The sequence below is a fragment of the Lissotriton vulgaris genome, chromosome 3_2, assembly GCF_964263255.1.
Source record: "Lissotriton vulgaris chromosome 3_2, aLisVul1.2, whole genome shotgun sequence".
Classification (NCBI taxonomy): Eukaryota; Metazoa; Chordata; class Amphibia; order Caudata; family Salamandridae; genus Lissotriton; species Lissotriton vulgaris.
In genome coordinates this window covers 165,305,403-165,318,103 of record NC_141690.1, presented here as the reverse complement: position 1 = coordinate 165,318,103, position 12,701 = coordinate 165,305,403, and the positions used below count along the sequence as shown (strand labels likewise).

The 12,701-nt window shown below is 47.3% G+C and overlaps 1 protein-coding gene across 1 annotated transcript in view; it reads right to left on the bottom strand.

Annotated features, from left to right (window-relative positions):
• CPZ (carboxypeptidase Z) overlaps positions 1 to 12,701 on the bottom strand; it is a 309,764-nt gene that overhangs the window by 189,499 nt on the left and 107,564 nt on the right. Inside the window, exon 2 of the mRNA XM_086964143.1 lies at positions 8,293 to 8,322. Within this exon, the coding sequence (XP_086820269.1) occupies positions 8,293 to 8,322 (30 nt within the window). The remainder of the gene's footprint in view (positions 1 to 8,292; positions 8,323 to 12,701) is intronic.

The window sequence follows — 12,701 nt, the reverse complement described above, 5'->3', positions numbered from 1 at the left end:
CTAGGGGCCCCAGACGTACCGAACTGTTATGTGTTTATCTAGGTTCCTGATCGATACTGTGACCTTATGCCCCTATTCGGCTATAAATCCATTTATTCCCTATATTGGCATAACCGTTCGAGTGCGATTTTCTGAAAAGTCATCTCTGGCCTCACACGAACAGAGCCACATTCCAGCATAGCTCTCTGCCACTTCCTTTGCGACCAATTAGTGCAATGACAGAGCAGAAGTCACTATCTGATATTCCTAGATTAACACTCCGAGTTCTTCAACAAGATAAAAACTCAGCAAACCTGGAAATCCCCGCTTGCTGTGTTTTGATTAGTAATCGAACTCTAATGAGCAACTGATAACTATCACTTCCTAGTGACATCTTTAATTGACGTCTTATGTCCAGCAAACATGCGTCAAACCCGGCACCTGTCAGGTATAAATATTACCAACGTTGCCTTAAGCAATGAGCTACTGTTGCTGATGCCAGCTGCCTGCAAGACCCCGTGTTGGTGAAGCTAGCACTCTGTCGCTGCAGCCTGCTGTCCCCTTGGTGGTGAAGCTACTGATACCATTATCGCTGCTAAAGCGCGAACTATGGTGCAGTACGCTTAGGAGCTGAACAGCCGTCCCTCTGCGAAGACATCCAGCAGATTCCAGCTGCCCGCGGACGCTGTCCCCCCTCCTTCCTCGACGCGCTGAAGAAGAGCCGCTGCCTTTCTCGTGCAGAGAAATCCAGCTCCGGCGTTTCCGGTCTACCCTTGCGGGTGACTGGGATATCGAGCTTCCCCTGAAGGAGATACCAATCCTCCATCATTCTATTCAGAGGTATGGTGTTGACTAAACCCTTAGACGAGAATTCTTGAAGCAAACCTTGGCAAAACCAACTTAACTTAAAGCTACTTACTTACTTCCCTTCCACGTGTTAGGCTTAGGTCAGGCACACTGGGGTAGGCGTAGTTAGAAGCACCAGTTGAGTATGTTAGCCTAATGTATATATGAATGTATATATGTTTTATTACTTTTAAACCATTGTATGGCTAAGAAACCATATCAATGCTTTTACAGTATTATTTCGCAATCCTTATCTTACTGTACGTACTTTTTATAATAACAAGTCTTGCAATTGTGGCAATACATTTCTCTTGTACGAGAAGAAAGACTGTTCAATAAATGTTAACCCTTTATTGACAAACGCCCGTCTCTCTATTCTCTACATCTCGTGAAAGTAAACTGCACTAGACTGACTGAGTGAAATACATGTCTATTGTTTCACACGACCCTAGAGATTGACTCTTGATCTGAGGAGCAAAGTTGTCATGTTGCACGGTTGTTGGAAAACTGAATCCCTTCTTGTCTGTGCCAAGGAAGCTGATCACTTCCCATGCAGAGAAGAAAGTTTCCAGTGACCTCTGAGCTAGTTGGTAACACAACCCAATTAAGTTTAGCATAATCAGTGGAGGCCTGGAATATCTGCAGTTCCACGTCGATACTACTGTTTATGTTATTCCAATGCGCAGGGCCTAGTGGGAAACTAGTAACTACACTACAGAACCACCTCCTTACTTACACCCACTAACCACAGGGAACCTGTCGTCTAACGTGGGGCGGAGGTGGGTGACCGAGCGCATATGGTAGTCTCAATCAGTTCTGCCTCGAGTGGAGCTCACCCCAGGACAAAGCCCACAAAACCTAGTGTGTCAAAATCAATATATCACGCCCAAGTCATGACTGAAAGGGAGGCCCATTCCATCTCAGTGTCTCTCAGTCCTGTTGCGACAGCGGTGATCGTGACCTAGATCTGCGCAGTGTAGCACCATCATCATTCCGCTCCGCCCTGCAGCTCTTAAGGAAGTCCTCCGCCTGTTGGGGATTGTGAAAGAGAGGAGTTTTACCTCGGAAAGTCACTTTCAATCTGGCAGGGTAGAGCATAGCATAGGGAATCTCCAGCGCCTGTAGCTTCTTTTTAACCGTTGCGAACCTACGCCTTGCTTCCTGAACAGTGGAGGTGAAATCTGGGAAGAAGGACAAAGTGGTGTTGCAGTAGTTTACAGTTCCCACCTCCCTCGCTCGTCGCAACACAGAGTCTCTGTCCCTATAATTCAGGAAGCGCACAATGATGGGGCGCGGAGTCGCTCCAGGAGGCGGGCGAGCTGCAAGGGATCTGTGGGCCCGCTCCACAATGAAATGTGACGAGAAGGATTCCCCACCGAAGAGTTCAACGTGCATGTTCTCCACGAAGGTCTCCATTTTACCTGTGTTGGTGGTTTCGGCAAGGCCAAGGATGCGGACATTATTGCGCCGAGACCGCGCTTCCAAGTCCTCGTTCTTGTCAGCGATGAGTTTGAGCAGCCTATCCATTTGAGTGACCTGTTTACTGGTTGAGGTGGCGCCATCCTCCAAGACAGAAATTCTATCCTCCGTTTCCTTAATGCGGGTGTCGTGCTGCTCAAGCTTAGAGACGACGCTGTCCATGCGAGTGTTGATGTTGTCAATCTTGGCATCGATTGTGGAGAGGCTCTGCTTCAGACCCAGCAACAGCGTCTTCCAGTCTTCATCTGGAGGCTCCTGGGAGGGCGGACCCCCTTCAGGCTCCGGAATCGATTTGGGAGTCTTTTTGGATTCAAAAGGGATCTTGGACTGCCTGGCGTCGTTGCGGCCCATGCCTCCTCTGGGCGCCCGCGTCGATGAAGGGGAGACGGACGCCAGGTCGCAAGGAGGAGCGGGCCGAAAGCGCTGATAGTGCCCCACCGGCCTATAGTTTGCTGGCAGAGGAGAGGCTACTTGCAAGGAGGCCACAGGAAGACAGCCAGATAATACCGCCACCGGAAGGCGGCGAGGAGTTCAGCGCCAAGGGGCTGGCGGCACCGCGGACCGACGTCCCACGCAGTGTCCCCGTTCAGGCAGAGAGTCCAGCAAATTCCTCCAGTGAGCTAGTACCAAAGGTGAGGATAAAGGCAGAAAGGCAATAGTCAGTGTCGCTGCAGCGGGGGAGGGGGGGGGGAGGGTAGGTAGAGAGAGCAGAGCCCCGGGTTGTAGATGATGTTGTAGGTTCTGTAGGCCCCTCCGGAGAGCAGCAAGTGTGGCAAGGCAGGTAAGTAGGGAGGGAGGTGGATGTAGAAGGAGGAGCTGCCCTAGGGCGAGGTATGCAAAACAGGACAGTCCAGGGACGCCGAGCAGGATCGTAGCATTCAGGTACAAGTAGGTGAGGACCCAGCAAGGCGCAGGCTCAGGTTATCCTGGCAGCGTGGGATAGTCGGCCCGGGGAAAGGGCGCCCCAGGCAGTAGTAGCAGACAGAGCGTCCCAGGAGGATAGCGCAGAGACCGCCCCCGCAGCGCGACCCCCCCGGACCTCCCCGACCCTGCAGGGGATGTTCCGAGATGACAGGGGGGGTACGAGCACCGCGGGCGCAGCAGAGCGAGGCAGGGTCCGGCCGGCTGGCAGGAGAGCGGAGGGGCGTGCCGCGCAGGCGGCAGCAATTTTCCCCCACCTAAATGGTGCCTCCCCAGGCGTCCCGGGGCAATCCCGATCAGGCCGCCACCTGATGCGCCGCCGCAGGGAGAAGAAAGGAGCCGCGCCGGTCTCACCACAGGGTCCCAGGCTGTCACCGCAGAGGAGGGAGCCGCTCCGGAGAGTCACAGAAGCAGTGCAGTGCCGCGGGCCGGTCAGGAAGGAGCAGGCAGCCGGTCTCCCCCCCACGGAGGTAAGCGGGAAAGGCACAGTCAGTGCCGGGGGGGGGGCAATAGGCCGCCGTGGCGGCGTAGTTGTTCCAGGCCCCCCCAGCCCTGCAGGAGATATAGCAAGATGGCGGGGTCTTGGCGCAGAAAGTGCAGGGACCAGTGCAGGCCGCAGAGGGGGGGGGGGGGGGGGGCAGGCAGGCAGGCCACACCAAGCGGGGCCCAAAGGCAGCGGGCAGCTCTCACCTTCAAGGGTCGGAGCCCCCCCCAGACCCCGGAGGCAGTCCGTCGTCGTCCTCAGGGATGATCTTAAGCCTCGTGGAACCAGGCCGCAAAGCACCGGGCCGTCCTGGCAGTGGGAGGCCGATCCGGAGGGTAGCACCAAAAGCACCAGGAGCCGCCCGGGCCAAAACAGGCCACCAGTCACACCAGGAGCTGTTAGTCAGGGCAAGCCAGGTATCGACGGAATCAGCACATCGAGAGGCAGGCAGTGGGGCTCAGTAGCAACGTAGGAGAGACAGCAGGATCACTGTAGGATATGATGAGACGCTCAGTCGGTCGGGAGCCTCACATCAGTGCGGCCATCTTGGTCTGGCGCCACCTAGCGCCCCCCGTATATATATATATATTTCAAACAAAACGCCCTTGAGACATGTACGCCCCTTAATCATGGACTGCTACTTAAGGAATAATACTTACTCACTTCTTACGGACTGCATTTACCAGCATGCTGCTTGGTGTTCCGAGTATGCAACGCCCACTGGGGGCATTTTTCATTCAATAAAAGGGTGAATGAATCAAGAAGTGTGCTTTCATTCCCCCTGCGCAGCAGCCCATGATTAAGGGGCGTATCTGCCTTGAAACGCGTCGGACATGGCAAATTGCTAAAGGAAGCCCTGAATGTGTGCATCTGCAAGGTAATTATTACGGATGGTGAGGAAGAGCGTCGTGTGCCCTGCCAAAGCTCAAGGGCCTTTTGTTTGAACTATTAATTGCACGGCTGTCCTTGGCCGTGGGGAGGAGCACCGCTGTCATCCAAGACTACACATCAGTTAAAGGAGTGAAGAGGCTTTGGATGGGAACCTTTCCTTCTGCAAAGCACGCTCTTCTAAGGGTGAAAATACGCACACAAACCGGACATTACTTCCTGCTAAAGGTTATAATTGAAGCTTTGATATAACACAGGGGGACTGAGCCTACTTAAGGAATAATACTTACTCACTTCTTACGGACTGCATTTACCAGCATGCTGCTTGAAATTCCGAGTATGCCACGCCCACTGATACTCATTTAGTTATAATTCTATAATCAATTTCATACATGCACCCTGCTAGTGATCATATTTTTTAGTCCCTCTGGTAGTTCGATGCTGTAGTTGCTTTATATCTGAAGTAATTAATTCATTAGATACATTAATTCCATCTCTTGTCATGATTGGTTGAAACATTGATTTGGCTTTAAAGTTGGTGGGTGTTGTGCCATTAGCAATGTTATCTGGACTACCAATGCCATCCTGTGATTGTGCAGATTCATTTTGTAGTTGTTGAAGATCACGTAGCAGTGCAGCATCCAAAGCTGTTAGTGTGGTAGTGGTTGCTTCATCAGATTGCGGTATGGTGTTTGAGTCTGTATGGTTCCTGGCGCCTGTTAGATTTATTTGATGGAATTTGCCCAATTTTAACTTCCGTATAAATTTAAATACGTCTATTCTTGTCTGTACATAGTAGAAATTGCTGTCTGGGCAATACGAAAGTCCAAGTGAGAGCAATTGGACTTCTGCTTGATCGAGGGTCACTGGTGTTAAGTTGATTACCGTTCTATTGTTTGCCTCTTAGTAGTTGGTTGATGTTTCCATTTCTTGTTGTTGTATCAGGGTTTGAACACTTTCCCTCCTCTTGTGGAGTTTGCGTCTTGCCCGCCGGTTGAAGTTGCATCTTTGTGCACTTTTTTGTTTTTGTTTTCTTGAACAGAGGGTTGTCGTCGATCTTGTCTTTGGAAATCCACTTCCTATGCCAAGGAAAACCTATGAAACACCAACGGCATTGTCATACTGGCTTGTTCATTATCAGACTCACTGTCAACCGCCGAACTTAAATCAGATGCCGATGTGGAAACTATTGGGGTATTGCGATCACTTTGCTGTCGGTCGCCTCGATTTTGTGCTTTGCTGCCAACTTTTAGCGCGTCATATTTCTTTGCAAAGGTAAATATCCTACCTTGCTCCTAATCTTGTTTGTTGCGTTGAAATTTAAATGTTTTTCTTTGTTTGATTATTTCTTCTTCTTTATGCAGTCTTATTGTCATGTTTTCACGATATTTGGACGTGGTGTCATTATTCTCAATTTTACTTATTTCCACATTAAGTGCATCGATTTGTATTTGTGTTGCAATCCTATCACTCAAATCCTATCATTTTCAGCATATTTTACAAGGATTTCGATTAATCTCTTAGATGAGTCCAGATTGCTCTCCGCCCATTGACGTAACATACTTGGGTCTGGATTTTCATAATTTGCCGCAATCATAATCTGTAAACCCCTAGGTACACGCCCAACTTCCAGATATCTATTCTGGGACTTATGCTCCCACCATTTAGATTGTTCCACTTTCATAAATTTTTCCAGTTTCTTATACATTTCTTTAATGTTCGTGTTGCCCCCATTAGATGGACCAGCTAGAGACCTAGCTTGTTGTGGGATACTTGGTGCATCATCGAACATGGCGTTTGCTGCTGCCTCTCTACACCTAAGCGCGTCTGCAGTCATGGTGAGAGATTGTATCCCAGGCTAATTGAGTTAACAAACTGCTGATACAATATCCAATGTTTGTTATTTAAACGCCTCCCCTCTGGAAATGTCTCTTGTTTACTACCTCTTCTGGACAATCTGCGTTGTATGCGTCCTCCAACTCTTACTCCGTCGCGTCCTTTCAGTTGAAAATGATATGTCAGGTATCCAAGTGCTACTATGGCTTTCCTTCTCAGGATCAACAAAAACGTCTGGTTAACGCCAAACAGAGTTTCCTGCCACTCGGACGGAGATGGGGAGGGGGACCGCCGTTTGCCAAAGAAGCCTTCCCGGCACTTAAATCACCAATTCCTTCTTTTAAGAGCGTCTCCCTTTCCGCAGGAAATAACGAAGAACGAACCGCCAATATTGTGTTTCTTGATTCTTAATTAAGTCTTATGTGCCACCTTGGCCTCGATGACGCGTTTCGGTCTCTCAAGACCTTGATCACATGACGCGTCTTAGGAGGATTGATTGGTATTTAAAGTGAAAGTGTCCACACACATGGTTACCAATGACTGCCATAAACGTGAAAGAAATACTTAAATGTAAACTATATATTAGTGCAAAATAACGCAAACCTTCTGTGCAAAAATTCTGCAAGTTTTTAAAGCTGAAACTCAAAATCATCCAATTAATTGCATGTTTAAATTCTGAGCACTGCAATATATGTGCACAATGATGCAAGTATATATATATATATATATATATATATATATATATATATATATATATATATATATATATATATATATATATATACACACTCTATTTTCTGAAAATAAAGAAGTTTAATTGACTTACAGAAAAAGAAAATTTTAAAGTAACCCTAGAAATTTCTGCCAAAAAAAAGGTTAGAGTGATATAATAGGTAAGTGTTAAAATAAGGTAAAACAAATGCTTAAAAAACAAAAAGGATGCAACATTCACCAAAATAATTTACAGAGCTAACTATAATTACAGTGCTAACTATACCTGTACTTGATTTGAGGCGGTGGTTTCCGGTGCTCGGTACCAGCACTTAGTTGTCAGCACCAGTAATTACCACAGTCTACCACATGGAGGCACTGTCTGTCTCATATAGAGATTAGCAAAACAGTTGTTTATTAACTCAACATACATTAAAAATGACTTATTCCTGCCACCCAAGGTATTCTTATAGATTTGAGGCCCTCAACCAGTCTGAAGAGTCATAATTGTAGGAGCATGATGGTTAGTAGTTAGGTTGACAGCACTGCCCGGGGGCAATGGGCGGTGCAAGCTGCAGTGGCCTCCTAAAGTGGGCCCTGGCACATATTTTTTGGTGTGCAAATTAAGCAATGCCTCAGCCATGCACTGCTTATGTCCTCATATTTTACATCACTTATTAAATTCAAAATGACATCATTGAGATTGCAAGAATATGATCTGCTAAAGAAATACATAATGTTCTCTAGAACAATGCTTTAGAAACTGGTATAGTGGCCATTGGCATATATTTTTCAAGGATTCAACAAGAATACATTTTGGATTACAGATATCTGTTGCTGTTAGTAATTTACAAAAGAAGTCTGCCAATAAGCTGGAGACATGAAGAGTGAAACCCGCAACTTGACCATATGCACGGCTGTCATAGATGGCATTTGTAAAAAAAAGTTTAACACTATTACTTCAATAAAAAACAGTCTACTTTAAGATACCTTTAATAGGATTTATTGAAAATGATATACAGATACAGATTGAAATAAATGTACCCATTTATTAGACTCTTGTTATTGGGTCACCTCCTTAGCATATACTATGCACATTTTGAAATTAACTTTACAATATCACATTATAAAAAAATATAAATGCTCACCTTTTTGTTCTCGTTGAATTAGACATTCCCCTAAAAACAATACAGAAAGATATGTTATTGGTGAGAAACATGTTCAAGATAGAACTTTAGCATTTTACACACAGTAGCTCAGCAGTATTTTCAAAAATATGATCATGAATTTAACCATTTGTCTCTGTACAAACACAAACCCATTCCTGGTGTGGCAGCAGTTTTACATTCTAGATACCAGGAAATCAGTGTATATATTTATAAAAATTATAGGGCCAGATGTGTGACCATTTAATTTTGCGTGCCTCTAATTGCGATTTTTTGCGACTCTTAATTAAGTTTTCACAAAATGCGATGTACTAATGTGTCTCATCACTATTCATAAGGTAGGTAGCTATTTGCAACCCGTTGGGAATGGCCTGTTATCACAGGGCTGGTGTACTCCTGGAAACAACAGACCACTATGTCTGGGATTGCTTTTTAAATAAAGCAATTGTTTTTAGCCCATTCGCCGCGGCGCAAATTCCACCGCAGTGATAGGGGGGGCGGGGTTGGGCGTGGCGCTGTGGTACTCATGACGGCTCCCGGCTGTCATAAATCACAGTGGGCGTGTGCTCATGATGGCAAGGAGTCGTCAGAACTCCGCCCACTGATTAATTTTCCAGCACAGGCGGGTAGTTAACAGCGCATGGCAGAGCGACAACAGCCTGACGGCTCCCGGCCGTAATGAGCACACACGTGCTCATGACTCATGACGGCCGGGAGCCGTCATAAGCACCAAAAAGGTTAATCAAAATGCAGCCCGTTTTCTTTAAAGAAGCATTTCAAAAATAAAAATGAAAAGCTACCTTTTCATTTTTTAAGATTAGATATTGGTCTATGGGACCACTGCCTGCTATTAAAAAATGTTGCCACCAACATTCACAACGGTGAAGGGTCCCATCAAAAATGAAACATTTCAGTTTTATTTTTTAAGAGTAAGCAGTGTTCCATCGGACCACTTCCGGCTCCTAAAAAAATTTTTTGCTCAAATTTACAAAAGGGAAGGGATCCCCTGCGACTGGCTTACTGCCTACTTGAAATAGGTGGTAAACTGCAATCGTTTTTCGACCGCATTCCGGGTTGCTAAACAATTGTACATCCCCCTGTGACTCACTTTTAGAAAGGGATGCTCTAGGCATGCCTCTTCTTAATAGTGACTCGCACACCCTATTTTGGGAGTCAGTAATAGGTTACCGACTCGTAAAATAGGGTTTGCACATTGATAAATGCATCTTACCAGTTGCAAATGCCTAATGGACCATTTACAACCGGTAAAATGCGTTGTCATCTGGTCCATGGTCATGTGTGGTTTCATACATCTCTAAGTGTCTATCATATTCTCATAATTTTAGGCAAAAGTAAAGGGTTAAATGCAATCAATTGGGAATGCATCTAGCCTTTGCAATAATGTCTATATTGAGAAATGTATTCAAGGTATTCAGTAAACAATAGTTTTGACAGCAACAACCACGCTGAGCCTGAATCATTTTGTTATATCTGAGAAATCAAGGTTTCCTTCAGATTTAGAATACAGAGCTTGGTGCACTGAGGTTTAAGATTCTCACTAAGTGTAGTTGCAGGAGTTGGCCTTTTTGGCTAAAGTTCCCTACACTTTTTTCTTTCCCCCTATACCATTTTCCTGACATATAGTTGCCAATTTAGATCCTTTGGGTACTTTGCCACTGTTGATCAGTGAAAAAAGTTCAAGTGTTCCCTATGTAAAATGTAATGGCATTTGGAAGGGGGGTGGGCGCACACTGCCTCACACTCCAGCACTCAGTTTGCCCCGATGCATCATAATAAATGCAGTGCATGATAACACTTTCTTCGGTGTCAGGCTTTAGTTTTTCACCCTTGTTGGTGCAGCCAGTGCTTTGTATCTCGAGACACGTGTTTCAGGATAGTTGTCCTTCTTCAGTAGAGAGCAACACTTTTTTGGGGGTGCTGGAGATGCTGCCCAAAGTCTTCTCAGGTCTCAGTACCACTCGCTTGGCGCAGGAGCATCAACCAGAGCTCGTCAGCTTGTTCGCTCAAGGGAGCTCAAATAGGACGGGGGTGGGCGCACACTGCATCACACTCCAGCACTCAGTTTGCCCCGACGCATCATAATAAATGCAGTGCATGATAACAATTTCCCAGAATGCGAGGGGCGAACCTTGCCTGAGAGGTCAGCGGTGTGCTCCCACATCCTGTTGTCCATTTAAAGTACTCCTGTGAGTCATTGAGCTGACGAGCTCGTGGATGAGGCACCTGTGTGCCAGTGAGAGGTACCAGACCTGATATAATGTTTGGCAGCCTACTCAGCAAACCCCAAAATACAAGACTGTTTTCTCTACTGATGACAGTTAATAAATCAGAAACACGTGTCTAGAGATCAGCACTATCTGCACCAACCTTGGCGAAATACTCGAAAATATCGGAGCACGCTACAAGAGACTGCATTTCCCAGAATGCCAGGGCGAACCTTGCCAGAGAGGTCAGCGGTGTGCTCCCACATCCTGTTGTAATGGCAATTGGTTGGCCATGATTGGTATGTTTGCCTTACTAGTAAAGTCCCTAGTGATGTGCACTGTGTGTGCCAGGGCTAGTAACGGAAAGGCGCGTGGAGAAGGGAACTCAGGCCTGCAGTGTAGGGCCTGTGCACAGTGTGCTAAGTTAGCATGTTGTCCTGGCAAGTGCAACCACTTGTCAGGCCTGACATTCTATTATTCATACACATTGGGCACCCCTGTGGTAGTTCCCGGGTAATCCTTGGGCAGGGTGCAGTGTAGGTAAAAGGTAGGACATATACTAATGTGTGTTATGTCCTGACAGTGAAAAACACTCCATTTTGTTTTTCACTGCTGAAAGGTCATCCTGCCCATCGTACAGAATGGGGGAGGCTGGGTGTTGTTTTTGTTAGCCTAGTTTCCTGTAAGTTTATAATAAAGAGGCGAATTTTAGTATGTATGACCTCACAGTGTCATGACACATCTTTCTGTGGAGGTAGTTTTGTCACTGTGTGTTCAGAAACAACTCTTTTAGAAAGTGGCTGAGTTTTGTGCTTTAGGCATTTCTGTGTGTCTCTGCTGAAATGCGGATTTTCTGTCTGGATCTGAAAGATGAGAGGAGCTGGGAGAGGCTGTTGGGACTGTGTTTGGAAGCGCTGGGTCCCCCTTCTTGAAGAACACTGTGCTTTGTGCTGTGTCTTGTAACCCCAAGGGCCCGAGGCGAGCTGGTTGAGGTTCCCTGTTTGGAAATACAGGATCATGAAAGTATCCGAGGAAGTCCCAAGCAACACGGTGTGCGCATGCTTTTGCAGCTTAACAACCTCAGAAGTTGTGCCTTGTGATCATGGGCACGCAGGAGTAAGCTGAGTATCAGACGCGCAGAGTGCGTGTCATGGTGCAGCCAGGGCATTGGCGAGGAGCGCCTGGTCATAGTGTGCACCAAAAGAAGTGAGTCTCCGACGCGCAGAGTGCGTGTCGTGGTGCATCCAGGGCGTTGGTGAAGAGCGCCTGGACATCGTGTGCACCGGAAGATGAAGTGAGTCTCGAAAGCGCAGAGTGCATGTCGTGGTGCAGCCAGGGCATTGGTGAAGAGTGCCTGGTCATTGTGTGCACCGGGAGAAGAGGTGAGACTCAGAAGTGCAGAGTCCTTGTTGTGGTGCAGCCAGGGACTTGGTGAAGAGCTCCTGGACATCATGTGCATCGGGAGAAGAGGAGAGACTTCCACATGCAGGGTACCTGTTGAGGTGCAAGCAGAGACACTGGTGAAGAGCGCTGGGTCATCATGAGCACCAGAGAAGAGGCATGGATGCGCAGTGTGCATGTCGAGGTGCTACTTGAGGTGCTGGTGAGGAGTGCCTGGGTAGGGTGTGCATTGAATTTGAAGTAAAGTCTCCACAGTGCTGAGGGCGTGTTCAGTGTTTACTGAGACCGCCGAATGGAGGGCCAAGTCATTGGGCCCTCGGAGTAAAACAACAGCGGCCCGGACCGGCAGCCCCGGAGGAGCTGAACCTCTGGCCCAAGCTCGCCGCACCCCGTGACGGAGTTCTGGATCAAGACCCAAGTCACTGAAGTCAGAGAGGAGAGTGGGGTCGCACCCCCTCAGGTAACATGGATCGCCACCCGGGGTGGGGTGCGGACCTGCAGGGACACTCTCTCGGTCTCTCGCTTCTACCAGCTGCGCAAGCTTGTTGCTTCGGCCCCTATCTCAGCCCGTGCTGACCCAAAGAGGGGCAGTATTGGGGCCGGAGTGGGAAGCAGTACTTTTGTGTCATCATTGATACATATTGGGGGCACTGTTAACGGAGCACCTAAACTGTAGTATTACACTTTGCATTATTGCTGCTAACGAACTATTGAACTGTCGTATGAAGCCTGACCTCATTTGTGCCTGACGAACTACATGCTTGG